The sequence below is a fragment of the Sebastes fasciatus genome, chromosome 16 (genome assembly GCF_043250625.1).
Source record: "Sebastes fasciatus isolate fSebFas1 chromosome 16, fSebFas1.pri, whole genome shotgun sequence".
Classification (NCBI taxonomy): domain Eukaryota; kingdom Metazoa; phylum Chordata; class Actinopteri; order Perciformes; family Sebastidae; genus Sebastes; species Sebastes fasciatus.
Genome location: NC_133810.1, coordinates 21,417,522 through 21,444,875, shown reverse-complemented (window position 1 = coordinate 21,444,875; position 27,354 = coordinate 21,417,522). Strand labels below are relative to the sequence as shown.

General features: G+C 39.1%; 2 protein-coding genes across 3 annotated transcripts; one reads left to right on the top strand and one right to left on the bottom strand.

Moving 5' to 3' along the window:
* pafah1b2 (platelet-activating factor acetylhydrolase 1b, catalytic subunit 2) lies at positions 1–7,462 on the bottom strand. Of its 2 annotated transcripts, none has more exons than XM_074610264.1 (6): positions 7,110–7,462; positions 6,170–6,251; positions 5,289–5,378; positions 4,460–4,576; positions 3,728–3,850; positions 1–2,946 (listed from the first exon to the last, which is right to left on the bottom strand). In XM_074610264.1, exons 1-6 carry the CDS (start codon positions 7,247–7,249, stop codon positions 2,668–2,670), a joined length of 831 nt encoding a protein of 276 aa, XP_074466365.1. In that variant the 5' UTR covers positions 7,250–7,462; the 3' UTR covers positions 1–2,667. The 2 variants fall into 2 exon arrangements, with proteins under 2 accessions (XP_074466365.1, XP_074466364.1); XM_074610263.1 differs by lacking the exon at positions 7,110–7,462 and adding an exon at positions 6,707–6,847.
* Positions 7,463–17,039: 9,577 nt separating this feature from the next.
* Positions 17,040–27,311, top strand: mpzl2b (myelin protein zero-like 2b). Its single transcript, XM_074610639.1, has 4 exons — positions 17,040–17,296; positions 21,874–22,043; positions 23,872–24,082; positions 24,337–27,311. The coding sequence occupies exons 1-4, from the start codon at positions 17,236–17,238 to the stop codon at positions 24,507–24,509; spliced, it is 615 nt and encodes a 204-aa protein (XP_074466740.1). The 5' UTR covers positions 17,040–17,235; the 3' UTR covers positions 24,510–27,311.
* Positions 27,312–27,354: the final 43 nt, after the last annotated feature.

The window sequence follows — 27,354 nt, the reverse complement described above, 5'->3', positions numbered from 1 at the left end:
TTAGATCCTTGTTTTTTTTATTATTAGAATGCTTTACCTCAATAATGTGACAACGAGCCAAAACAGTGCAAATGCCGTATCGCACCAAAACACAATCTGAACCCCCCTTCAAACATCATTTCCTCAAGCTTCACATGTCTTATATACAACTGGGGTCACTTCTCATACGTCCAACATACACAGTCCAGTACCACACATACTGTACACACAACCGTCCCCTTTAACACTTAAGGCACACACACACCCACACACACCCACACACACACACACTTCATATTTAACACATAGCACGCAAATGTGCAGAGCTTAAGACAGCAGTAACGTCGGATAATTTGATGCTCTCGGTCACAATTTGAACAGATCCGAGCCACGAAGAAACAGCTAGAAGCTCACAGACGAATGGTTTTCTTTACATGACCTGTGATTGCTTTTAAGCATTTAGCGTGACGATATTCAGTATAGCTGTGTTCAGTAGCTTAACCACGTGGCTACTTTTTATTCCTAAAAATATTCAGTAAGTACACCGTGTAGAGATGTCAGGGCCCAGGGCTGCAGGGCTGGGTGAGTCGACGACAAATACAACAAGGGAGAGAAATAAAGAAGAGGTGGGAAACGGAATAAAGAGGTGCTTCTAAGAGAAAATACTGTATATATTTAGGAGGGAGAAGGAGACAGAGAGAGAGAGACCGTGAGAGAGCCTGGTCAAAGTGTCAGACTGTGAATATTTGGATATATTAGTGTAAGATACAGACGCAGAAAGAAATGTCCCAAATCAATCTGTATTTTTAATATAGTGTAGTTAAGGAATATTGTGTTATGAGTAGCAAGGTGAGGTGAAAAATAAAATCAATGCACTGTCTGCAACACTACTGAAAAACAGTGCACACAAGACAATATCACTGAAATATTTTTTCTATTAAAAAAATGTCCAACAGATACCAAGGACACAGTCAAGAAGTTGTTCGGCGTACAATTTAAATAGCTGGCAGGTCTTAGTTTGGCGATACAAAACATTTTTTAATGTGTAACCTACTAGTTTTTTTTAGACATTAAAATTAAATGTCACAGTAGATTTATCTGATGAAAAGTAATTCTACAAGTAAAATGCAAATACACTGTGAAAGAGGTTTTGCATGTATAAGCAGCAGGGTTGGGGGTGTTTGGAAGACATTTGTAGATTATGAGACAAGTAGATGCAACAGCCTAACATCACGAATGAATATGTATGAGTACATGATTTTGACTTGATATTATTCACTCATTTAATACAGAAGCGTTGGCCCACTCTCTACACCGAAGCGGAGGCTCGTCTTAAAACATGCATGTGGCGAACACCGCCGTCAGGTTTGAGTTGAACATTTAGTTCGTGATGGTTTTAGGTGACACAGGAAGAGAGTAGTGATCAGCTGTATGCGTGGTCTATGGAAAAGTAGTTAACTCTCCAGATATACACTGATCTATTTTATATTGATCAACACTTTAAAAAGACATCCAATTAGTTACACACACACCGAGTTCAAAAGTGAACATTTAGAAGACTAAGTGCTCCTTGTTTTGCGGAGTACAGGAAATAGTACACATAAAGAGACAAAACTCTATCATAGTAAATCTGTGTAAACTATCTTATATGACATTTGCTTCACTGGATTATGCTTTCAGCAAAATCGTCCAATAGTGAGAGATATTTTTCAAATACTGCTCACTGCAATACATAGTGTGCATCTCAGCAGTAGCCCTTCTGTAGCAGTGGCTCCCAACCTTTCTGACTAGTGGACCTTTAAAGGAAACAATTCCACACCATAAAGTGATTTTTACATTGTTTCAATTTGGCCTGAAGAGGTGAAAGTGTTCAGAGTTTTGCAAGAAAAAAAAAGAGAAAGAAATTAAATTCTAAAACTTAACTAAAATTAATTAAAATTACAAAATAGCAAAATGTCAGAAAAAATAAACAGAATTTTATGTAACAGCAATATTTTTCTCCATCTTATCCTTTAAATTATCTTGTGACTCCTGAAATTTTTCTTGTGACACCTTAGGGGGCCCTGACCCCTGGGTTGGGAACTACTGCTCTGCAGCATACTGGTCAGACTCATAACATTGTACAATGTTAGATTAACGTTGCTGCCTACTGTGAGTATGTTGTGCACTGGACCTCTCATGTGCTAATAGAGAGGCCGCACATCTAACCGTTTTGCTGACGTCAAACAAAACACGTAGGAAGAAATTTGATCGTTTCTCTATTTGTATCGTATCTCCGTGGCACAGGTGACAGAGGGAAACACTAATTTTTTCCACAGGCCAAGATTAATCTGCGTGTGTGTTCCAGTCCCACGTGATTTCTCAGTATATCTGTCTATGATTCAGAGTAGTCTGACCTTGTAAATCCTTCTGCAGTAGAGGTTACTACTGCAATCACAGTGTCTACGTCTGTAGTGAGGTCTCTCTCTCTCCCTCCTCAGCATCCTCTCCACACCCAACCCTCCGCTCATCAATGTGATCCCACACCCCTCCTGGGCCCACTCACATCAGGGTGCCTCTTTCCCCCCACCAACCCCCCATATGAGTGAGCCCATCCTCCTCCAGACACCAGGGACATGTCTCCCCCATCTCCCACAGCAGCGGGTGAGACATGCCCCTGGATAAATGTGCTGCTCGGCCGCGGCCCCCTCAAACCAGCGATGCCCGCCGCTCCTCTGGCGTCTCATTCAATATCTGAAGCAGCAGGTCGCTGAGGGGCTTTGCAATGCTGCGGTAACCCGTCGGCGTCAGGTGGAGGAAGTCGAACATGTCCTGCGGGCTGATGGCTCCGTCGGAGTGAACGAACTCCCCGCTCACATCTAGGACCTGAGCTCGGCCCAGCCGCGGCAGCCAGGAGCGCAGGTACTCATTAACCGCCGCGTTCTTCTCCCTCAGTGGGTTGGGTCGCTCTCCTCGAGGCAACAAACCCTGAGGCCCACAAAAAAGTCAATGTGTTGAGAGTTAAACCTTGATATTTTGTGTTTTATTTGGTTGTTTTTATAAAATTAAAAAAAAGGGCAAGTGAGCCTAAATTTGACTCTCTAAAACGAGCCTATTAACAATTACTGGCCTATCATTAGCATTTCCCATTGAAACCCAAGAACAAAGCTCACTGAGCCACCTGATAAACAGACAATACTTGATGATCTACATACACTTTTATTCTAGTTTATGTATATATATTTTTATCCTTTATATTTTATTTTCATTTATACTCCTTTTTTAAATTTTATTAGAATTATAACTTAAACAAATTTAAATTCTAGATTTTACAAATAAATTATACAGATTCGTGAAAGAGTTTGTTTCACCTTATATTCAAAATTTCTTATTTATAGAAAACAATACAGGTGCTTGTTCATTTGACTGGTACCTGCATTTTGCTTAATCGAGAGGTGAAATAATACATTTGAAAACTGCCGACTTGTGAGGATGACCAACATCAACTGGGTTACACACCAAGTATGGTTATCTTATTTCTATATCATGCAATGTTCATCACGTTAGAGGTACTTGACCAATCCTAACATGTCAGTTTTTTGACTAGATCTTTATAACAATGCTAAATATTTACCAAATATTGAACCATAGTTCAAATTGGAAAAAAATACTTTGTCTTAATATGAAACAACAACACAACAAATGTCAACTAACCTATTAAAAACAAACTAGATGCAACAAAAGACAAGACATAAAGCTAACTACTTACCAGTACAACTACCTTTGCCTTGGGCAGGTGGGAGGTGAGCAGCTGCGCGATAGCAAGAATTCCTCCAGCAACTTGCTCTGCTGTGTGTTGGTAATTGTTGGTTCCTACCCACAACACCACCACCTGGACAAGACCACAGACATACATGCTTTGTTCACTTTCACTGAACTAATTTTTAATCTCCAGAAGTGCGATCACAGCATGTAATAACCAAAGAGTAATAACCAAGCAACATCCTGTTAGTTGTTTTGAGAGAATGAGTAGATATCTGTGTAATGGGTGAGCAGTACAAGCTGTTCTTGATGTCTATATCATTAGCACAGACAATAAGCACAGTAAAAGGGGGATACAACACACTGTTGCCGCTAGAATATTTTCCAAAGGCACACTGCAATTTAACAACATGGCTGCTGGAGTCACAACAAAAGCTGTTCTGCACAAACTCTCCTCTCTGACAACCATGGATCATCAGGCCACCTGCCCCTGCTATATCCAACAAGATGAGGAGGTCAGGGACAGATACATGCAAGACTTGTGCAAGTGCAACAGTTCTCTGTGTGTCAGAAAGGTAGAAAAAAAGTGTAAGCACATGGTGTTTTGTGGATAACAGAAGTAAAATGTGTATGCAGAGTTTGTTCTGCACCTGAGATGTAAAGGAGTGTATGTGTGAGGTAATAAATGTATTTTGACCTAAACTGTCTTTCTCTAAACATCTTAGCAGACTCGTCTCACCTTGGGACGGATGTTCTCCAGCTCTCCGTTCTGCAGCCTCCACAGCACATTACAAGTGGTATCCCCTGCAATGCCAAAGTTGAGCGCATGAAGAGGAGAGAATACGTCCCTCCAGACCTGTGGACAGGAAACCAGAAATCTGCATTTCATATGAGAATTTTTGACTTACTTTGATATTTTTAAGTTGTAAGTATGGAACTTTCAGTAGCTAGGATGCATGGTGCTAAAGAGAAACAATCTTATCCTGGACAGGAGCCTTAAGTAAAAGTCCAAGAATGTATGTACCTTAATTGTATCATAACATAAATGGGGATCTATTTGAAGGGTGGGAGTCGCCATTAGTTAATTATTTATTTATTTTGTGTGTGTGTGTGCATGCGTGCATGCGTGTGTGTATATTTATTAATTTATGTTATTATTTTATATTATTACTATTCTTATAGTTCTTTCTTCTTGTTATTATTATTATTATTATTTTTGATTGTTTTGTTTTCAATAATGTAATTTGTTTTTGTTGTTGTTGATCATTTCCAATGCATATCTTTATAACCAATTAAATTTGATCACAAAAAAAAGAGAATTTCTGGCTTCGGTGACTAATATCAAATAACTTGCGCTCATGCTAAGCTAAGCAAAGCATGCCAATGAGTAACAAAATGCATTACAACGATATGCGTACCAATATAGGAATAGCAGTGTGGCAACATAAACGTATTTACACTGTGTATCTAGAGTATTTTGTGAAAATATTGAGATTTAGAAAAACAAAAATATGAAGATGCTAGTGCCAAGTGAGCAGTCAAATGACAAGGTAAATATCTTGCCTCACCTCATACTGCTGCATTAGTTGTACCAAAGAATCCCCCACAAAAAGCACGTCTGGTTCAGCATCCTTACACTCCTGCACAAATCTTGTGTGCTGTAAAAAAAAAAAAAAAAGAGAGATAAACCCAGACTCAATAACACAGAGCGCGTGATGTAGTCCATAAATTTGAGGGATGGGATACATAAATTTAAAAAATATATACATTTCACATTCACAGAAAACCATACAATTGAATCAATTCCATATTAGGCATACCAGTCCGAGTTAATGCCTTTGTGTTATGAGTTTTCTAAATCTTAGGATAATACTCGTCAGCTTTCAGAGTCAAACAAAATCCTGCAAGCTCATCACACCACAAGACACGTCTGGTGCCCCATCTGACAGAGAGCTTGGAGTAAAGCAGACTGTCTCAGTCCTATTAGCTTTGGAGGATTAACCTTGCATGACCATACCAGGAGGTGCCACTAAAGAAGGAGCTGGATAAAGTGGTGCTCTGAAAGAAATGCAGGTCTTGGGAATGGTTACATCAACCTTTACCCCACATTTGTAACTAATATTATTGTGAATACCATCAAAACATCACCTCATGATATTGCGCAGATCTAGCCTCTAGCTAAAGGATCACAGCACAATCGTAAACATTGTAGGAATCAAATGCAATGTTCAATGTGTTATTCCTGCCTTATAAAATGTGTCCTGATATGTAACTAATGTCATGGAAAAGCATGGATAAGCCCAAGAATAAGACAAACCTTTTGAGAAATTATGTAAAACTTCCAGGTGGTGTAATGCATTACACAAAGGGAACAAATATAGTATTTTTTTAAATGATACATGGGGATAAAGTTTGGATGTTTCCTACACTAATAACAAAAAGCACCAACCTGTGACATCCACCGGTCATCTCCTTGTACATCCTCCACTGGCTGAGCCACTGCAGCTGGGTTCATTTCATCACCACTCATCCTACAGGAGACACCACCACTTATTCACACACACAAATCAAACCATATACAGCTAGCTGAACAGAGCCATGCCGCTTCTGATGAGAGGAGGAATGTTGTTTAGAGTCGGTGCTACCTACTGTACGGTATAGCGTTAGAGAGGAAAGCATCAGCAGCAGCAGCTAGCAGAAAGCATTGCTGTGATGCAGCAGCTTAACAGACTGGCCGTATGGCCTAATACGGATAAAGGCTACTTTCGCTTTCACGGCGGGTGCTTATGGATAACAAAGCAGATCGCATTAAAGCGGCTAGTTTAACTCTACTGTTTATCTGACATTAGCTTGTTCGCTAACTAGCTAGCTGGCTAGACTGCTAATGAGTGGAGATTGCATCTCTGATACTAAACGTTTCACACGCCTGTCGTTAACATGAACATTTCCAGAAATTATTTTGTTCTTAATTTACAAGACAAACTACCTGGCAGGGTGTCGGCCGTCACTTCTCGGCTCCCTCGGCTTCAGAGTAACTCTTTTGCCCCAACTTCACTTCACCGCTGGCGGGTAGTCGAAGCGAGTGATGCTCGCTAGCAACCGTTAGCCGCTTCTAGCTAGTCGAGACAACAAAAGGTGTGTCAAGAAGGCAAACTACAGAGAGTCTACACGAGGAGAGCGCCGCTCTGCTACCATATCCGTAACCATGGCCAGAACACCGTTGGAGGGCACTGCAGTCAGCTACGGATAGATGGGATTTTTTTACCCTGAGAAAGGCTTGTCAGGCAGCCATGTCTTACTGGCTGCATAATGCATGTAGGGCTGGATACATTCCCAGATACAAATTCTAACTAACTATATGCAGCATAAACCAAAATACTGCTACATACCTTCTGTAATTTATGGAGGTTGTTGAGGGCGACCCATAAATTGGAAGTGCTCTTTCCTGAGAGGTCAGCCACAGGGCAAGAAAAACCAGAAGTACAACCACTGGGAAAACCTTCCAAGCGCTGATCCCGCAATGAATCATGGGTGGGTCGTTGGTTTGAAAATGGATAAAAAAAATCCAAAACGTTTCCGAATAAAACGTTTTACGTACGCTTGACAAAAGACGGAATTCTTCCTCGTCCTTTGATGTAACTTCAGTGGGCTTCAGACACCAGCTATGAGTATCATTTGGTTTAGACACCGTACAGCACTGTCGACATCTTTGCTGTTTGACGTACTGATCTCTCACTACCACCACAGAACATATATTGCCAGGAAGTTAAAGACAATTGTTCGTTCCATTGCAACATCAGAGCCCAGCAGCAAAGCTACGCTTCCGCCATTTTGGACTGATATCGACTACCGGACGCCAGCAAAACGTCCGCCTAAAAAGAGCCGTACAAGTAACACGTACGAAGTAAAACATATTATTTCTATTCTATTGTCATATTTTACCGAAATGATTTGTGACGAACAATACAATTTAATAAATATAATAAGCGTTTCAGTCCAAAATGGAGGCAGCGACTATTGTAAAAAAACAAAACACACCAGAGTTGAGTCTCTTTGCTTCTATACTCTTTGGTCACGTCTCACCCATGGTCTCACCTCTGTGATCTAAAGTTTCATCCAGTCAGCTTGCTAAAGGCCTCAGAGGTGCCAACATGTAGTTGAGTTATGGCTTTTTTGTTTTGTTTCATTACAGATTGCAATGATCGTCAAAATACTATTTTGAAAATACTATTTTGAGTGTGATTAAGTCTGTAATGGGTTCAATTAATGAGTTTGCCAGTAGGCCTACGTGTAGCCAACTGTTTATATCTAGTATTCCTTCCTTTGAATTTAGTAAATACTTGTAGTCGTCACACAGCAGCAGCACCGATATGTGCGTCTCCACATTGATACGCTGTGCGCATTTTACGCACGTGGCACAGCATCTGAAACTTCATTTATGAGGCCTATTTAAATCTCTTTAAATTGTAGTTGAAGTTGGACATCTGTGCCCTCAGCTCGGCTGAAACAAATATAACGGATTAAGCCAGGGTTTTCCAGTTATCCTGGCTCAGTTTAGCCTTGACTCGGTTTCACGAAAGCAGTGGCACATAAATTACCATGGAGATTTATTCTGTGCAGCTAGCCTGCTCCAGACCAGGCTAACAGCCAGGCTTGATTTATCCTGGTGTCTTATCGGTTCAGTCAGCAGTCACTCAGATCAGAAACCAATGTGTTTCTTACAGTTAGTCCATGATCTTATGCATGTATTTTGCTTTATTTTTATTAGCCTGCATTAAAATACCATATTTAAATGCAGGCTAATAAAAATAAGTACTAACTGAATACATACCATCATTCGGTTAAGTACTGTTATTTTAACATTGTGATTATCATTCATTTTTATTTTTATAATCATTCATGTGATAATCATTATTAAGGTTATATTGTGTTTATGAAGAATAATGTTCATCTTGTTGTTAGAGGTTTGAGGAATATATTATTGATTAGAAATGGTTGATAAAGTTCACTGGACCAGTAACTATATAGTGATCTGTATATTCATGAAACAACAGGGAGAGGACACCACAATGCTTTGACCTTTTATTTCTCTTGGATCACTGGTCTGCTGGGGGAGAAACACACAGCAATGATTAATAAACCCTGTTACTGTTACAGTGTACATTGAAATTATCACGTAATTCTCTTTCTAATACCCTCAGTTTGTATTGTTCAGTGTGTGCTGTACAGACATCTGACAGATTGTATTGTTCAGTGTGTGCTGTACAGACATCTGACAGTTTGTGAATTCTGTAAAACACAGTTCTTAACTCTGCATGGTGTGGATGTCCTACACTCACTACGATGCCAGGCTGCTCTCGGGCTGTACAGTATCTGGGTCCTGTTAATAATGATGTTTTCCATGAGCACCACATCACTGACCTCTTATCCATTATGGACTAAATAAGTATTTCCACTAGATTGATATGTAGGCTGCATCCAGCCTTCTTTCTTTCTTTCTTTCTTTCTATCTTTCTATATAAATACTGGTCGTAATATGGCACACACCATGCACAATTCTTGCTGTGCTAATTAATGGGTTTTAAAGAATTCACCTACTGTCAGATGTCTGTAGGCATACAGCACACATTTAAAAAGCAAATATAGTTTGCAGAGGTGCAAATATCAATGAAAGAAGTGATTTATTTAAAAAGAGTTGACGTTTAAAACCACAAAAGAAAATCCTGCAGGACCTGGACCGAGATCTGGAGATAAAAAGGAAGACATTGAGGGAATTAGAAAAGAGAAGTAAGTGATCATTCCAGTGCACACTGTAAGCATGTACAGTATGTAATATAATGTATTAATCATTGTTATATATACAGTATATGGTATCGTTGTATTCTTGCATTGTGGATTAGTGGTTGTAATTAATCTTCATAATAAATTTCCTAAATATATTAACTTCCACCGCTCACTTAAGACAAAGTGACAGTAACTCCTTGAATGGTTTCATTATGACGGTTTCAGTTAACAGCAGTGGTGAGTGAATGTATATTTTTAGGCTACTTACGCATTGAGTCGGTCCGCTATTGTCTGCCATATTTTTATTACAGCAGCCGACAGACGTGTCTCCGTTTCTACATATTAGATGCTTAACTTCCTCGTAATATTTTATTAAAAGTTGTTTCTCACTTGGTTTAAAGTATGCGGAACAAGTTTTCTCCATTTCAGCATCAGTAGATCTGTGATCGACCTCGTGGGTCTATTGAGGAAAACAGTAAACGCACATCTATCTGAATTACTAACACCTGGCTCAACCTAGTCGCTCCTCCTCAACCTGGCTCAACCTAGTCGAACCTCCTCAGCCTGGCTCAACCTAGTCGCGCCTCCTCAGCCTGGCTCAACATAGTCGCTCCTCCTCAGTCTGGCTTGGCCTTCGTGAAACCAATTAAGCCAGGATGAACTGACTAGTCTAGGTCAACCCTCGCTTTCGCTCTTATCCTGGATATCTTTATTCTGCTTTTGTGAAACAAGTCCCTGAAGCACAATGTGAGCTACATCTTTTTGTCAACAGATATAATACTCAATATAATTAACATAAATAGGATCTCATTTAAAACTCTTGTCAGAATTTACTGTGAAAAGCAGCCTACAGTTTACTTTTCTTAAACACATGTCCTAACCATTAAACAAAACTGAAAAATTGGAAGGCTTTTTTGAAGTACACAAACATCTGACTATTATTATTATTATTATTATTATTATTATATGATATGAGAAAAGAGTGTTTAAAATCACAAAAAGATGTCAAATATTAAGGAATCTGTCAATTTTATTTGTATAGCCCAATATCACAAATCACGAATTTGCCCCAGGAGGCCTTTTAATCTGTGCAGGATACTCTGTCCTTTAGAGTGCGACCCTCATTGGATGAGGAAAAACTCCCCCAAAAAGAAATCTCAGGAAGAACAACAGAGGAGGATTCCCTCTTCAAGGACATCTGTGAAGTCCACCAGGGCCTGAAGAAATACCTCAAAGAAAATGTGTTGTGTGAAAATATCATACAGCTTCAAACCTACATTAAAAATCCCATTACAATCAGAGTCAATTGTATAAATATTACGCAGTTATCTATTTGCATGTTATCTAAAATGTTATATTTTACCATACTGAGAGTGTCCCTGGCCTCTGCTCTTCCACTTAGGTCTTTACATGGAGATAGGATAGTTCCTCCTCGGCACTATCACGATTACTTTCATTCACCATGAAAAAAAATTAATTTATCTATAAATATTAAAGAGGAAATTTGTGCTTTATTCATTAATAAGGATGCATGAAATTAATTTCCGTTCATCTTGCAAATATTTAAAATGTGTTTCTTACCTCTGCATCTTCATGATGTTTTAAGGGCTCTCTGGGTGACAGGCGGGGGCTGCAGGATGCTGTGAGAGTCTGGAGGTGGAGGTTCTGGCTGCAGCACTTTGTCAGAATCATCAGGTATTGGCGGCGATGCAGGTTCCTGTAAAAGACTGAAGGTAGAGGTTTGGGTTGCAGCTGTCTGCCAGAATCTGCAGGTGGAGGCGGCTGCAGGTTGCTGGCAAAGGCCGTCGATGGAGGTTCGCGCTGCAGCTGTCTTCCAGAATCTGCAGGTGGAGGCGGCTGCAAGTTCCTGACGGCAGAAGATGTAGATGGAGGTTTGGCCTGCAGCTGTCTGCCAGAATCTGCAGGTGGAGGTGGCTGCAGGCTGCTGGCAGAGCATGCCATCAACAGCATTGGAAGAGTACTCCCCCCTGGACCCACAAACAAAATTTGCTCGCATTCTAATTTTTCTTTTGTGTTTAAAGTGGTATCAGCCAATTGAGTGAATTCCTGTGAAGAGCTAAAAACAGCAGTGCATTCACAACGTAAGTGAGGCCTCATAGCAGACATCAATGTAGCGCAGGTTGGTGATATCTTTGCGATTTTCTGGATATTGGAGACAATAAATGAGTCCATCATCTGAAAATTTGGCAAAGTCCAGCAGCACAATCGATCAATTGTTGATTCTAGAAACTGCATTACCTGCACGGTCTTGTCTTCCGGGACGGTTAAATACTGTATAACCCGTCCGGAGTACAATAAATAGATGCACAAAGTTTGCAAAGCAAATCTCTCCCTATCAAATTAATGGGACACTTTTCGGAGATCAAAAATGAGTGCAATACATCTGAGCCTTCAACTGTTGTTTTAGATTTTCTTGATAATGGTTTGGCCATATCACCGGAAACACCCATAGTGGTGATATAATGTGTGGTTGGTTCACAATTTCAACTGTTACCATTTCCTTCAATTGGTAACGTGGGATATTGTGACAAATCTAGCCAATTTCTAAATTGTTGTAAAAACTTGTTGTAGCCTATATCAAGTTAAGGTTATATAGATCAACACTTAGCTACATATATTATTAAATAGGCCTATGGCTTAACATCAGGTCATGGTAAAAAATATAATCAACAAGGAGTTGACCAATTGTTATAATTTATAAATATACTTACTCGGTTCCTCTGGCATCTCTGACCCTGGTTGCCCCAGTGACTGTATGGTCCCCACTACAGACACAGCTGTACAGATAACTGTGGCTCCCCTAGACAGGACTCCAACCCAATAATGTCAACAGAGGGACACTCTGAGAAACACTCTGACCTCCCGACCAAGGAGAGAGGAATTAACAGAAAATTCCATCACAGATACTTTAATATATTTTGATGCTAATATTGTTGATCTTTTACTTAAGTAAACTTCGAAAAGACTTTTACTACGTAACAAAGTATTTTTACACTGTAGCATCTCATTATACAGATAAGATCATTAAGCACAGACAAGAATTTTCCTGAAACACTGAAATTCATAATTGAATTCAATTGAAATTTAGAAACATAATTAAGTCAACACAAAAGCAATTGAAGTGTCAACAAAAACTGAATATTTATTACATGGCTTTTGTGTTGCATTTCCTCACATCGACCACGACATGCTTCTTTTTTTCTGGCCACTCAGTGTATCTTACCTACAAGCTTCATTCATGGTCTAGAAAGTGTTGCTTCATACTGAGAATTATCTATATTACAGAAACAGTCCAACATTGTGGGAATAACATTGTTTCCATCTTACTCAGTCATATGAGAAGATGGATATCACTTTCATCTCTGTGTCCAGTACAGAATTGGTCTGGGATGCGTTTAGCCGAGACTAGCATAAGGACTAAAAGCAGGAGGGAATCAAATGAATCATGTAAAGCAGAAATGTATGGAGGACTGAAAAAATAAATGAATAAATGACTTAGTAAATATATGTCATTAAATGTAGCAAAGATAATGTAAAAAATATATGTAGCCATTAATTAATTGATCAAATGTAACATAAATTGATATTTCTGTTTTAATTTGCTTCTTTATTGCTTTGTCTTTGCATTAATTACCTTATTTATTTACTCCTCTGCTTAATTTCCCCTTTTATTTATTTATGTATTTATTTAATTTTGCATTTATTTATTTTTTATTTATTTATTTATTATTTTTTGTTTCACAGAGATTTTTAATAAGACATGTTTAAAATGCCCTTTTAGATGCTTTTTTAATATTTTTTAATCCTTGTACTTCTATGGCTTATATATATGTAATAATTCTATATAATACCCATTATATTTCTTGTTTTAGTTGAATTTCATTTTGAATTGCCTCCTGTGGTTTTTTCCTCGGATTAAAACTAGCTATTGTGTTTTCCTTTTGTGAAGATTTGCATGCAATGCCTAAATGTTGTAGCATCTACTGCTGTTGTGCAATTTAAAAAAAAATGTGATCAGTCTTGCCCGATCATCATTTGTGCTGTTCAAGTGCATGAGGACATTTGTTAATTCCAGTATATTCATCATGAGATGATCTCAACCATCTACTAAACATGTGCAGACAGGCCCTGAAAGCACAGCACAATAACAGGTAATGAAGAAGTGTCCTTATAGGCTGAATGCTGCTCCGCCCATCAGGAACTATTTACCCACCATTATTTAGTTCCCCCAGTCTGCTGCAATGAGCTGTTACAATGCATTTACTTCCAATGAAGTGACTTTTAGGCAGCATGTTTAATACCATGTATCAGATGATTCTGCTTTTTGTTCTCCTGGGAGGATTCTTGGTGCCTGCTGAGTTGAAACAACCTGCATCTTCCCTAAATGTAATATAATAACAGATTAACAGTAATACTCTGTGATATTTTATAGATATAGAACCTGGACTCAGAGCAATGTAATTCATTTTTGATGTAATGTAATTTTTTAAAATGTATTAATTTATGAATTTATTTAACGTATTGTTACTTGTTGCACATTTATATTTTCTCCTTTGTTCCCTTTTGTTTTAACTACTTAATTTTGTAATGGAGACGGTAACAATTAGCATTTCACTGCACAGTTTACTATTAAGATTGAGTATCTGACAAATAAAATTTGAATATGTAACCCTGTTTTTAAGTATTTCAGGCTTCAGCAATGTACAGCGTATGAAAAATAATGTCTAATTCTACTATTCTGCAAATAAAAAAATGTACCTAGGCTGATCAGTGTTATATGTCAAACACATGCAGTGTCCAGTCGACCCTCTGAACCCTACATACCCATACAATCATGCAGTGACTAAAGGAGAGCACTGACCAAAATGCAGGCATTAAAAACATCCCTTGTGTTATTGCTTTTTTCTCAAACTCATGCTGATGATTCATGTGGATGTCAAATTTCAGACCTTACCTGGTGGTATACAATCGATCCGTAGGCACGGATCACAAAGAACACAAGAAATTTGGGGCTTTTTTTATTACTTGATGAAAATAAGAAGACACTATATGCCTTTCAAAGCTGTTTGGTTTCAACATGTTTTCTTGTTTAGATAGAGTCAGTGGGGATTCAAACTTACACTGCAGGTGAGGTGGAAGCAGTCAACGGGACGGATGTGATGCTGAAGTGCAGCTTCAGCTCCGGCTCTCCTGTGTCTCTGACAATTTTTATAAGTGACCTGGAGCTTCCAACCCCTGCATGGACCTGGGGAGATGGTGTGTGTGGCACTGGATGTGTTATGATGATGTCCTAAAGATGTTTTTATTGTGATTCAATGTTATTTATCCTTCAAATCTACAGCAAATGAGACATGGCTGGAATGTATTTTGTGTGTGTTTCAGGTGTTCTTCTCTGTTGGGAAGCCCCATCTTCCGCCTCATGGACGGTTTAGACACAATGTGGTGTGGTCAGGGGATGTTATGAAACTGGTGCAGGGGTGTGCAGGGTAGTTTTTGAGTTTTTAGTGACTCAAATTTCCAGGTCCGAGTATCATTATGAGACCTATTAGAACTACAAACAAGGCACAGGTACAATATTGTGTTATAAGTGGAGGATCTACTCTATCTCATGTACAACAGTGACTATAAACCTGATAGACGGTCACTTTGACTTCTAAATAAATATTCTGTTGAAATGAAAATCGGTGTGATTTTTAATTCCTCTGAGCCCATGTTGTGTCAGTTCTCTTCTTACCATTATAATGTTCTTTGTTGTAACACATCCTGTGTTTATAAGAGGGTATTAGTTATTGAGATTTTGAGGAACATTCTGTTTGTGACCCGTGATCAAACCGCTTTTTATTTGCTTTTACTCAATGTCTTAAGGTCACCAAACTTAACTGACTCGTCAGGCCCAATTGAAGACAGGTGGGAGAGCTTTAATTGTTTGGAGTCTTCATGCTGCCTGCTTGCAATTGCCACTGTCTGAAATGTCACTGAAAAGGAAGTTAAGTGCTTTGTTAAGGTGGAGACAACATCTTGAGAAAATAAATCACTGCTAGACCTCCTTTTTAGAAAAGACATGATATGCAAAGCAGAATCCTGTATTTCTGAAATAACCTGCAATAGAGGTTTAGTTGCCACTGTAGTGGTTCATGCACTGCTTATCTGTGCATCATTGTCAAAGGAAGCATGTGAACTTATCACAGTCTTCAGTGTGAATTACTCAGATAAGTTCAACATTTTTGTGACGTGAACTGATTCCAATCAAAGTCCTCTCCACTCAAAAATGTGTTTCGCTTATTGTTACATCACTTGGAAGTTTGGGCTTCACTCTGCAGAATGGTATACTGTATGTGCAGAGTTTGACATTCACCTGCTGAGGGAGGAAAGTTTCTCACCTTCAGTCTGAGTTCAAGTCATGTATGTACGATTTGTGACATCACAAGAGTTTTAAAGCCAATCATGGTTCAACATGCGACTTGTTTCCATATGTGTGATGTTTAAACATGAAATCTTCAGTTCACATATACTGAGAATGGACTTCTTAGTGAAGTACAAGACATCCCGTGTCCAGCAGATAAACTTTAGAAATATTTGCATATTCATAGATTCTGGAGTTTTCAACAGGGGGAATGTCTTTTTTTCTCTTTTTTCTGTTGAAAAACCATATCAGACACAAATCGTTATTCCAACAAACTTTTATCTGTTTTGACCATATCTGGGGGGGATGTCTAAGTAAATAAATGAATGAGTGAATGAATTTTAAAATGTAAAGTGATATGTCATATTCAGGTGTGTGATAACTGCGAAAAGTAACTAAATTAAATGTCCAGACTTTCGGACATCACTGCACATCTCAAACAAATGTCAGTGGCTCATGATGTTTCTTGTCAAACCTTGCCATAATTGCATATAGGCCTATTATTCCTGCAGAAATGAAATCTAAGGTATAGCCTACCTGTCTAATTAAGTAATTCAGAGTATCTTTTTCTTCTTCAGAGGCATTCAGAGGAAAATCGGTAAGTGTTTCGGGGTGGAACAGACAGTTTTAGCATATAACTCAGAATCTATGTTATGATCTATATATTATTATGAGCTAAAAAAAAAAAAAAAAAGGTAAAATAACTGTGATACTTACTTATTATGACATAAGCCTTGTGACAAATGTATCTTTAGAAATCAGTCAGCAGCAGGCCACTATATAACACTATTGCCATCATACAAAATACACATCTTTAGACATATTTATTGCCCACAAAGCACTTGAATATAACACCAGGCCAACTGTTTGGTTTAAATGAACGACTGACTTGTTTATGATACTATACTGTGGCCACAAGATGGCACCACTCAGCAGAAAATAAACTTTATAATTCTAAATGTATCTTGACCCTCAGTTATTAGCTCTGAATTATCGACCAAAACCCAAATGATCATGTTTGTTAATCCACTCTATAAAGCTGTGTGGGTGGAAACCAGGCGGAACAGTCCAGGTGTAGAGAGGCAGGTAGTGTAGGAAGGTAGGCTAACAGGTTATGCAAGAGGTGAGGGAGGAAACACCGCCCATCAGGTGTGTACTCACACAGTGACTCACATTGTCACCACCGAGGAAGATTCACTAAAACGGGCTCTTTTACTCCGACAGTGTGCGGCGACATTTGCGTTCAATAAAAGTACATGAAGGGACTTTTACAGAGGAACTAACCGGCCGGAGTCGAGGCAGAACAAATGTTTTCTCTCATGTATCGGATATGGCCTCTGCTTCTCCTGGGAGGACTCGCGCTACCAGGTGGGTTCCAACTACTTCCTGGAGGGAGTTGTAGGCTACTTTCTCATCGTACCTTGTCTTCTAAAACAGTGTTGAAGAGTGATTTATGATGAGCCACGGCTCACTTCAGGACACCAAGAAGCATAACAGTGTGCAGGGTGTTGGTTTAGTTTCAGTTGGCCTAGAGAGCGACCTTTAACATGAATACAAGCGAATACAAGCGTCACACACTAGAGCCCAATGTGTACAATTATGTGTAGCCTACACATACTAGTATATGGTTGTGTTTGAGGCCATGGATTATTTCCTTATGTTGGATTGTTACCCTTATATGGAAACACATTTCCTCTATCTATCTATCGATCTATCTATCTATATTACATTACACTGTATATATTTATACCATATTTATCTGTTCAAAACGAACCTTAAAGGGAGATTTGTCAAGTATTTAATACTCTTACCAACATGGGAGTGCTTATAAATGTATGTATATATTTATTATTGGAAATCAATTAACAACACTAAACAATGACAAATATTGTCCAGAAACTCTCACAGGTACTGTATTTAGCATAAAGAAATATGCTCAAATCATAACATGATAAACTCAACAGCTGTCAGTGTGTCAGTGTGCTGACTTGACTGTGACTTGCCCAAAACTGCATGTGATTATCATAAAGTGGGCATGTCTGTAAAGGGGAGACTCGTGGGTACCCATAGAACCCATTTCCAGTCACATATCTTGAGGTCAGAGGTCAAGGGACCCCTTTGAAAATGGCCATGCCAGTTTTTCCTCGCCAAAATTTAGCGTGAGCTTGGAGCGTAATTTAACTTCCTTCACGACAAGCTAGTATTCATAGTTGGTAAAATGGATTCCTTAGATTTTATAGTTTCTATGATGCCAGTATCTTCACTCTAGCTTTAAAACTGAGCCCACTACAACCTCTGAGATATCTATTGTGTTAACGTGTTAAAGAAATTAGTGACATTAAAATGTATTTGTGTTAACGTATTATTAGCGCGTTAACTTTGGCAGCCCGAAATTATATTTATAATATATCATCAATACATAATAACTGGTCATCACGGACAGTAAAAACATTTTCAGCAATATTCTTATGTTTAAGTAAAGATCGCTGTTTGTGTTGGAGATATAAAGGCCCAATGAATTAAAATTATTATTAGGCTATTATTATTTATTTATTTATTTTCAAAACAAAAATTGCGTTTAGGAAGTCACAGTGATCTACAGATTCAATGTGTCAGCTTTAATATAGATATTTGATAATCACCATTTAAAGGTAACATATGTCAACAGCCTGAATTGCTGTTGAATTAATCCCAAACACTGCAAAGTTATGCCATGGAGGCATTAATATTTGGCAAAAGCTGGAAGACTAATTTACCAAAGAGAAAGTAGGGATACATACTTAAAGCTGGTCTCTATGCCCAGATGAGGAATGAAATGATGCACCCTCCCTGTGCTGATCACTGTAAGTTTGTGTGGGAACAGTGGTTAGATGATCAATCCCTTGTGTTTCAAAGTCAACAAATATGTTTGTACTGTATATTGAGGTCACTATAGAGGGAATGCTGTGTAACTTGAGGGCACAAATTACTATTTAGTTAACTATTCAACTATATAATTCCTCACAAATCCTATAATTTATACCACAAATCCAGATGTGCCAACATATTCCATTGGTATGGACTGGTATAACAAGGATTGAAATCCAGTGGCAATTTTAGTGTTATTTAGTGTCATATCAATAAGTTCTGTAAAAAATTCGAAGAAATTAAAAAAAATGGGTCCAACTGAATGATGAGTGAACATTGACATGTCTTTCTGTGGTGTTGACATCAGATTTAGTTTTGCTCAAATAGCCTTCCAGTTGTGAATAAGAAAGAGCTGTTTGGAGCTTGGAAACACCTGGCATGGTGTTCTGGGCTGTGGTGGTGGATGTTTATGATTATTATTATGATTATGATTATTATGATTGAATGGTGGCTCTCCCTTTGCTGGAATTACAGACAAAGTCAATGGCAGAAAAGGTAAACTTTTAAACTTATGGTTGAAGCCAGTCATTCATAGAACATCTACCATGAGAGAAGCTATCTGAACATAGTTACATTTAAGGCCGTCTGTCCGATAAGCACTCTCATGGCGTCACAACGGATAGATAACTTGGAGCAGGCTTTGTAACACAAGTAATCATTCCCAATGTTCCCAGGCTCTTTTCAGTGAGGGAGATAGTGTGGAAGAAATGAAACTAAACTAAAAGTAGCACAAACCTGTTTTTATTGGCAGCGTTCACCTGCAAAGCCTTGGAAAGGGTTGGAAAACTTTTCAGAAGCCATTGTTGCTATCATTGATATATAATCGGGCAATTGCAACAGTTAAAAATAATTTTGCATTTGATAAATCCCACTTCCAGTTTTGATTCTGCTCATCCATCTCGTTCTTTTATCAGTTCCTTCATGATACGATGTTAGCTGTTAAACAAGCTCATACAAGTTTTATGGGGTTGATTCAGTTCAGTTTAGCTGCTCAATCTGTGTTAGGCAAATACTGTACTGTCCACTGTACAGGAAACCACACTAACATGATAATATAAGAAAAAATATAGTAGAAAAAGAATCACTAGTGTTATCAAACTACTTTGTCAGCCTACATCTAACAAATATGATCTAAAATAGATGAAATAGGAGAATATTTACATTGTTTTTGCAAAACATCTGTTTGCCATTTAGGTTTTCGTATTCAGGGAGAAATATTATGTGCTATTGAGGCTTCCTGTATGGATTTAACCATAAGTATTGGATGCACTCGTCCCTAAAATAATCACAAAAACAACACCCCTGTGATTATGGTTTCCAAACAAAGCTTGCATATCGCTGACAGTCTTTGTTGAAATTAATGTCATTAAAATGTAGCATTTGTCCTGTCGCACAGTTTGCTCAAAGACACTGACCCATTCAAACATCTTTTTCCTTCTATGGCTGCAACCGGGTGTAAAGGCATCGATAAGAGGAAGTGATCATGTTGGAGCCAAACAGGCATTAGACAAAGAAACCCATTCTAAACGGAAACCAATATGGACTTCTAATAAGCAACATATGAATAAATAATCTATTTGGTAAATGGTAAATGGACTGCGTTTATATAGTGCCTTTTTAGTCTTCTGACCAGTCAAAGTGCTTTACATTACATGCCAACATTCACCCATTCACACACACATTCATACACTGATGGCAGGGGCTGCCCTACAAGGTGCCAACCTGCCCATCAGGATCTAATGTAACATCACACACCGTTGGCACGGTCTTCCAGAGCAATTTCGAGATAACTTCTGTTATGATTTGACGCTATATAAAAATAAATTTAATTGAATTGAATTGAATTTGGGGTTCAGTATCTTGCCCAAAGACACTTTGACATGCAGCCTGAAGGAGACGGGATCGAACAGCGATCTTCCGATTAGTGGACGACCCGATTTAATAAATAGATTAAGTGACAAAGAAAGTAAAAGGAGGAATTCATATGTCTACAAATTGAATTTAAACGTTTACATTAAAGTATTCAATCATTGGAGGTATTTCAAAGGATCTCTCATTGGCTGACACCTGAACTTAATTGCTAGAAGAAAGAAATATTGAAATTTCTTAAAGGAAATATTTAAGATTTTTTTATCCCCTATTTTTTGTCCAATGCCAGAAAGTAGATCTTAGTGATGGGTTAGTTTTCGATTTGTTAAATGAATCCCTCTTTTTATCTTTCAGTTGGATACAGTCATACTTATTTTATTTTATCCCTTCCTGTCCAGGATTAGAGAACATTCTTGGCTACTTCTTCTCTGTGGTTCATTAGAAGGAATGCTTTAATCCGCAGGTCTGCTCATCACTGTGTCTGACAGTGTGATGCAGATTTAGTTCAAATATTTAACTTTACCAGACCCGTTGAAGGAGATGAACAGTTTTCAAATATAGTATACTTAACCATGGTTTCAAGTCAAACATGATGGAACATTGTTAATTTTAGGTCACTAATAAGAAGTTGAATAACAAACATCCAAACCTGCTCTTTTCACATAATTTAATAATCCCTGAGTTTTTAAGGCATCTGTAAAGGCGGTGCCCATCTAACCCTCTGTACTCGCAACATACATGCAATCATTAACCCGTAGTAGGTGTAGCTGCTATTTGAATTACTCACTGGAAAACCAGGTCTTACAATCTCAAGTAGTGGCTGTAGAATAGATTGGGGCAGCTGTCGTCACAAGAAACTGACTCACAGTTTATACTGTGGCTACGAAGACTGAACACCAGATATATCTGAGGCTTTCTCTGTCACTTTGCTCTCAACTGTCAAGGATGTTTCTGTATTAAATAAGTAATGATAACTATGGTGCAAACAGCCCTGCTTTTGTTTGCATAGTTTAACAAGTTGCTCTGAAACTGAGGAGTGAAATAAGAAAACCCGAGCAGTTTGAGCTATAACTTTGTGCTCTATGAATGAGTCAAGTAATGGAGGTTTGTGTGTAAGGTTATGGTAATGTAGATGAGCATTCTTTCTCGTTTACTTGTCTTTATTACAGGGGTTCGACATGTCAGTGGAATGGAAATTTACACTCCAAAAGAGTTGGAAGCGGTCAACGGGACATCTGTGAAACTGAAGTGCACCTTCACTTCCACTCACCCAGTGTCACCTCAGTCCGTCAGCGTGGCCTGGAACTTCCGGCCCATAAATTCAGGATCAGATGAGACGGTGTGTAGAAACTGTGTTCTTATGAAAAAGCTTTGAATGTGTTTTTATTGTATTTTAAAGAGGAACTATAATGCTTTTGTGCCTTTTCCATTTCCTTTAGTGTGTTATATAGTTTTATGTGCATGTAAAAGGTCTGCAAAGTTGCAGAGCCTAAAGTCTACGCCAAAGGGAGTTACTCTCCCCCACAGAAACACTGCTCCTGAAATGCCTTGCTTGAAGTCCCGCCTTTTCTTCCGTAATGTGGTGATGTCACCAAGTAACATTTGCATAATACCTGACTAGCGCTTAGTTTGTTACGCCCTCAAACAAAGCTAGTTGAAGCGGAGCAGGAGCGGAGTCCGAAGAGTTTGGTTCAGTTGACCAATCACAAAAGAGTGGGCCAGCTGACCAATCAGAGCAGACTGGGCTTTTTTGGGAGGGGGGTGGAGCTCAAACAGAGCGTTTCAGACAGAGGGTGAAAAGAGGTGCTGCGGCACAGCCGGTATGAGAACAATAAAGTGTTTTTTGATCATTAAAGTATGTAAACATAGTATAAGCCCAAAATACAAGTATGCACCTGAAAAAGAGCATAATAGGTCCTCATTAATGTCATTATTAAAGGGACTGTTTGTAACTTCTTACACGTATAAATCACTCGGGTCGGTGTCCCATGCGCGCTCGCGTATGCACGCTTGCGTGTGGCTACGCTGTTCAGACAAGACTCCAACACAAACTACACGGAAGCACCAAAACTGCAAAGTTATATCTAGTGAAGCTCTGAGAATATCTAGTGACGTTTGTGCAAAAATAACTGCTGCAGCTCCTCCAGACCAACAGAGGTTTCCCGTGTCTTGTGACGGGGCTCCGCAGCGAGAAACGTTATTGTCTCCCACCGTGTGCCGGTGTCTCCCTCCGGCCGCGGTCGGGAGGCTGAAGTAGGAAAAGCCAACACTAGGATCAGCTTTGATTCATGGAGAGACCTCCATCTGGTCAGCTAACATTACTGCCAAGCAGGTGAATTATAGAGTGATATTGTGGTTTTAGCTGATGTGTGTCGCCTCACTGTTTTTGAGCGATGCTCGTTAATGTCTATTTAGAGCGAGCAAGCGCGAGCCCGACGCTGACTTTCATTGACTTAACGGCCACAGGTGTCGCTGTTAACAAGCATTTCTGATTCTTACAAACAGTCCCTTTAATGAAATCCACTCGTGATTTTTATAGAGCCTCTAAGGTGTCGAAGATTTTCAGATAAATAATTATACATCTGGATCATTTTCTCATCTCCATTCTTGTAACAATAGCCACTCAATATATTTGCCCTCTTTTAACAGCTCTCATTGTAACAATCTTAAACTGTTGATAGCTTGCTCCTCCACACTTATGCAGAATTCAAACAGGGGTAGCAACTCTCAGGAGAAAATAATAAATAATGTCTTGTGCTGCACATGTCAAATGCAGAAGAGAGGAGCCAGTGGCTGGCATGCTGCTATGGTGACACATACATTCAGTACACTACTTTATGTCTCGCTTTTAAACAACATGAGATGCATATCTCCTGGTAGCCACATGTGGACTATCCCACAGCACAGTAAACATGAGATTACTGCCACTCAAAAGGTTGGGAACATACATGGCAATAACACACCTCAGTTCTTGCAGATATCAATGCCACTGTTCCTGAGTTATTGCTCCAAGCTGAGCTATGGTAGATACGGCGCTATGTTTGCCGTCACCACAGCAGCTGCGTTTTTGTAGGTTTCCTATAAGCAGAATTTTCTCATGCTTGCTAATTTGTTTGGACTTCTACACTCTTTGCAATTTTGCTGGTCTGTGTGTGTTTGTTTGTCAGGTGTTTTACTACCAGGGTGAACCTTTCCCTCCCACGGAAGGGCGCTTTAAAGGCCGTGCGGTGTGGTCAGGAGATATTATGAGACGGGACGTTTCCATCACCCTGCATGAGGTGCCTCCGACCTTTAATGGCACCTACAGCTGCCAGGTGCGCAACCGCCCAGATGTGCACGGCAGCAGCGGAGAGATCGTCCTTAGAGTCGTCAACAAAGGTCAGACTGACAGCACGGCACGCTTGGGGGAAAAGTCTGTCACATTTCATCAGCATCACATGTACTACAGCAAGAGAAAATTCAAAAATATTGGAGGAGCTTTTATCTAATTTTTGCTTTTCAGTCATTACCATTTTCAATATGTATTTAGAAGGTGGTTATTTATTTGACCTTGTAGAGAAAATCTGCTTATTACTCAGGCCTTTCCATAGGGTCTCTCAGTTATCACTGATTTTGCGCCTTGTTGCTTCTAGTTTCCGTCTCTGAGATCGGCGTCCTGGCAGCGGCAGTCGGAGGTGCCTGTGCTGTAATCCTGATCTTCCTCGCTATCTTCGTGGCAGTGAGGTTCTACAGGAAAAAACGTACGGAACCCGACACCGAGATGCAGCCGCGGGAACAAGTGTGGAAGGACCCGACCGTGTGGTGAGGTCCAGGAGCCGGAGCTGCTCCTCTTCTTCTCGGGATTGGTGTGGAGTGTGATTGGCTGTTTGGGGGTCCACTCTGCTGGAAAAGACAAATGAAAGTTGAGGGTGGGGACGCATCTTTTTCTTCCATCTTTGCTCCTCCAATGTGAACCGATAAGATATTATTATAGTTTATTTCCTTCAGTATTAGAGATATAATGTAATGTATTTGTTGTAATGCCAAATCGTTATACACTTTTATATGTGTTTACCAAAAGTTGTGAGTCATTACTAACTTAATTTTATTGAGAGTTTTTAAACTTGTTTCAAAAGGAGATGTAAATATGGCGGGGGTTTTTCTAACTACATGCTGGAGCTTGTTTCTTGTTTATTGACCTCAATTCACAGCAGCAGTGCTCACTGCACCAATAAGGCTGTTTTGCAGTTTTCTCTATTGATTTGCTCTTTTATCATATAACCATGGGATTTTTCAAAATCATTAGTTATTTTATGATGTGTTTTATAGAATTAAGCCTTAACTGAATCTTCACTTGAAACATATAATTGATTATATCCCTAAACAGCACAAAGAGCACTTCATACATGATACTGCTGCGGTGAATTGAGTTATATCCGATCTACTGCCTGCTATTGAGGGTTTTAAGTCTTGGAGCTATGGAAGATAAAAGCTGATGAACTTTTTTCCTGGCAAAACAGCTGCGATAACAACTGCTGCTTCATAGTATGTGCCGCTTTAATTTGTGAATACAGGTGAAGAATTTTAGGACCCAGATAACCATGAACTGGTTTTGGTGGAGAAATGCTCATGAAGCGATAGTTTTGGTCATCTTTTTCCGCGGAAGGACGCAGTACATCAATTCTCTGTGGTACTCTGGCTGGGTTCGTTTCAAGCTTAGGATTCTGGGTATTGTATTCCTTAAAGTCTCTATCTCTGTTATTTTGGCAATGGACGTTGGCTAAGGTAACTAGCGTGGGCCTTTTGTTATTTGCTGCGCTTTCCATGCGGCCAGACATCCATGAGTATCCTGTTTCATTGTTTACGTGTGTGTGTGTTTGTGTGTGTTTCTGTATGCATGTGTGTGTGTGATTGAATTTGTTTTGCGGGGGGTTGCATCAGTTCACCCGAAGAGGCTATACATCTGACAGTTTTAACGAAGGAGAAAGAAGTTGATAGCTCAGATGATGAACAGTCTGAACCCAGCAGTGGAGATGATGAGGAAGAGGAAGGCCTTGAAGAGGATGACGACGATGATGATGATGATGATGACGACGACGACGATGACGATGATGATGGTGGTGGTGGTGGTGATGATTAATTGGACGCACTCGATTGATTAGAATTGCCTATCCCGTTACAACATCAGCCTTATTGCTATTCGTTAACATGATTTAACAACTTGTAATTTATTCTTCAGAGCTCAGTGCATTATGGTCACTGAATTACAGCAGATATTACCGTAAATATCGTCTTTTTTATTAAACACATTCTTCTTTGTCAAAACCTGGCACCCACATTTCCCACAATGCAACTCGACTGCCGACAGTTCGGACAGATGCTGTGTTCCATTTGAACTGGGAAGTCAGAATGTCCATTTTCCTATTTGGAAATTTCAACTGGACCGCCCTCTGAAGTCGGATTCTACAAAAAGCTTTAGTAATGTACTATTTATAGCACTTCTGTCATATTAGAGTCTCATTAAATCAGTCGTACACACAGTACTGTCCAGCTTCTATCTGTGGACATGTTGCTATGGTGATTGTGTGCACAATATACCAGAGTAATGCATTGTTATCAACTGGTATTGCCAACAATAGCTTACCTGGCTGGAGCAAACCCCATTAAGTTTTCTGACTTGTTGTACTGGAATGCGGTCAACTCGGGTGTGACGTCATTCCCAGCTCTGACTTCCAATTTCTGAGGTAAATGGAATGCAGCAAGAGATTCGGATGTGTTTATGCTAGTAGTGGCTAATGTAGCCTTGAGCTTCAGAGCCACAAAGGCCTGGCCACTTCTTTGTAACTCCAAACAAGATTTATTTCATTTTCAAATTTTGAGTCTTCAGCACCAACCAACGCTGACTCAAGTAACATCATGTGAGGCAGTATCAGACTTCACTCGGCTCCCTCTGGAGCCACAAATACAGTCACATATGCAGCGGTACTCCCCAACACCTGTAAACAGACTTTGATGTGCAAACTAGCGTTCCCCTTTAATTTCTCTGTTTTACGAATGTAGATTGATGGATGTGAGTTTGTTGTACATGACTGCTGTTAACTTTGCTTCTTTGTGCTAATCTGACTGGATTTCCATACCGCTGCTGCTGAAAAGCTATTTGCCTTAGATCAATGTTGTGAAAACTCATGAATTTTCATGTTGAATTAATGGACTATAGATTTTTAAAGAGAAGAGCCAGTTTAATTTGGCTCATTGCTAAAACCACCCCATACCAGTGCAGAAAGTGTTTGTTGAACTGTGGCATTGCCAGATGATTCTCCTCTTCAATTTCTAAAAGCATCAGCCGAGAGTAGACAAATCATCATTTTAAGAAATAAACTGTGTCATAGTGCATTATTTTTTGTTATATTTTTGGCTCCCAGAAAGTCCATTGTGAAGATTTATGAGTGATAAACAAAGCAAGGTGTTTACTGCATTGGCAACATTGCACAAGTGATTTTGTATTTAGATTTTGTACATAATGTAAAATAAGCAGATCTTTACACTTTTAAAAAAAAAAAAGTCCTGAAATATTGTCATATCTATCTCTATTAAGTAACTGTGGAATAAAGAACTGTTTTTGAAATTATTAACTAGCATGACGTGTATGTTGATAAAAAATGTTGATTGTG

Excerpts from the sequence above, each read along its gene's own strand:
- pafah1b2 (XM_074610264.1), bottom strand. The coding sequence starts at position 7,249 with ATGATTCATTGCGGGATCAGCGCTTGGAAGGTTTTCCCAGTGGTTGTA. Across the intron at positions 5,379-6,169 it reads ATGACCGGTGGATGTCACAG|CACACAAGATTTGTGCAGGA; the intron begins GTTGGTGCTTTT and ends TTTTTTTTACAG. Across the intron at positions 2,947-3,727 it reads AGGCAAAGGTAGTTGTACTG|GGTTTGTTGCCTCGAGGAGA; the intron begins GTAAGTAGTTAG and ends TGTGGGCCTCAG.
- mpzl2b (XM_074610639.1), top strand. The coding sequence starts at position 17,236 with ATGTTTTCTCTCATGTATCGGATATGGCCTCTGCTTCTCCTGGGAGGA. Across the intron at positions 22,044-23,871 it reads ATTCAGGATCAGATGAGACG|GTGTTTTACTACCAGGGTGA; the intron begins GTGTGTAGAAAC and ends TTTGTTTGTCAG. Across the intron at positions 24,083-24,336 it reads CCTTAGAGTCGTCAACAAAG|TTTCCGTCTCTGAGATCGGC; the intron begins GTCAGACTGACA and ends TGTTGCTTCTAG.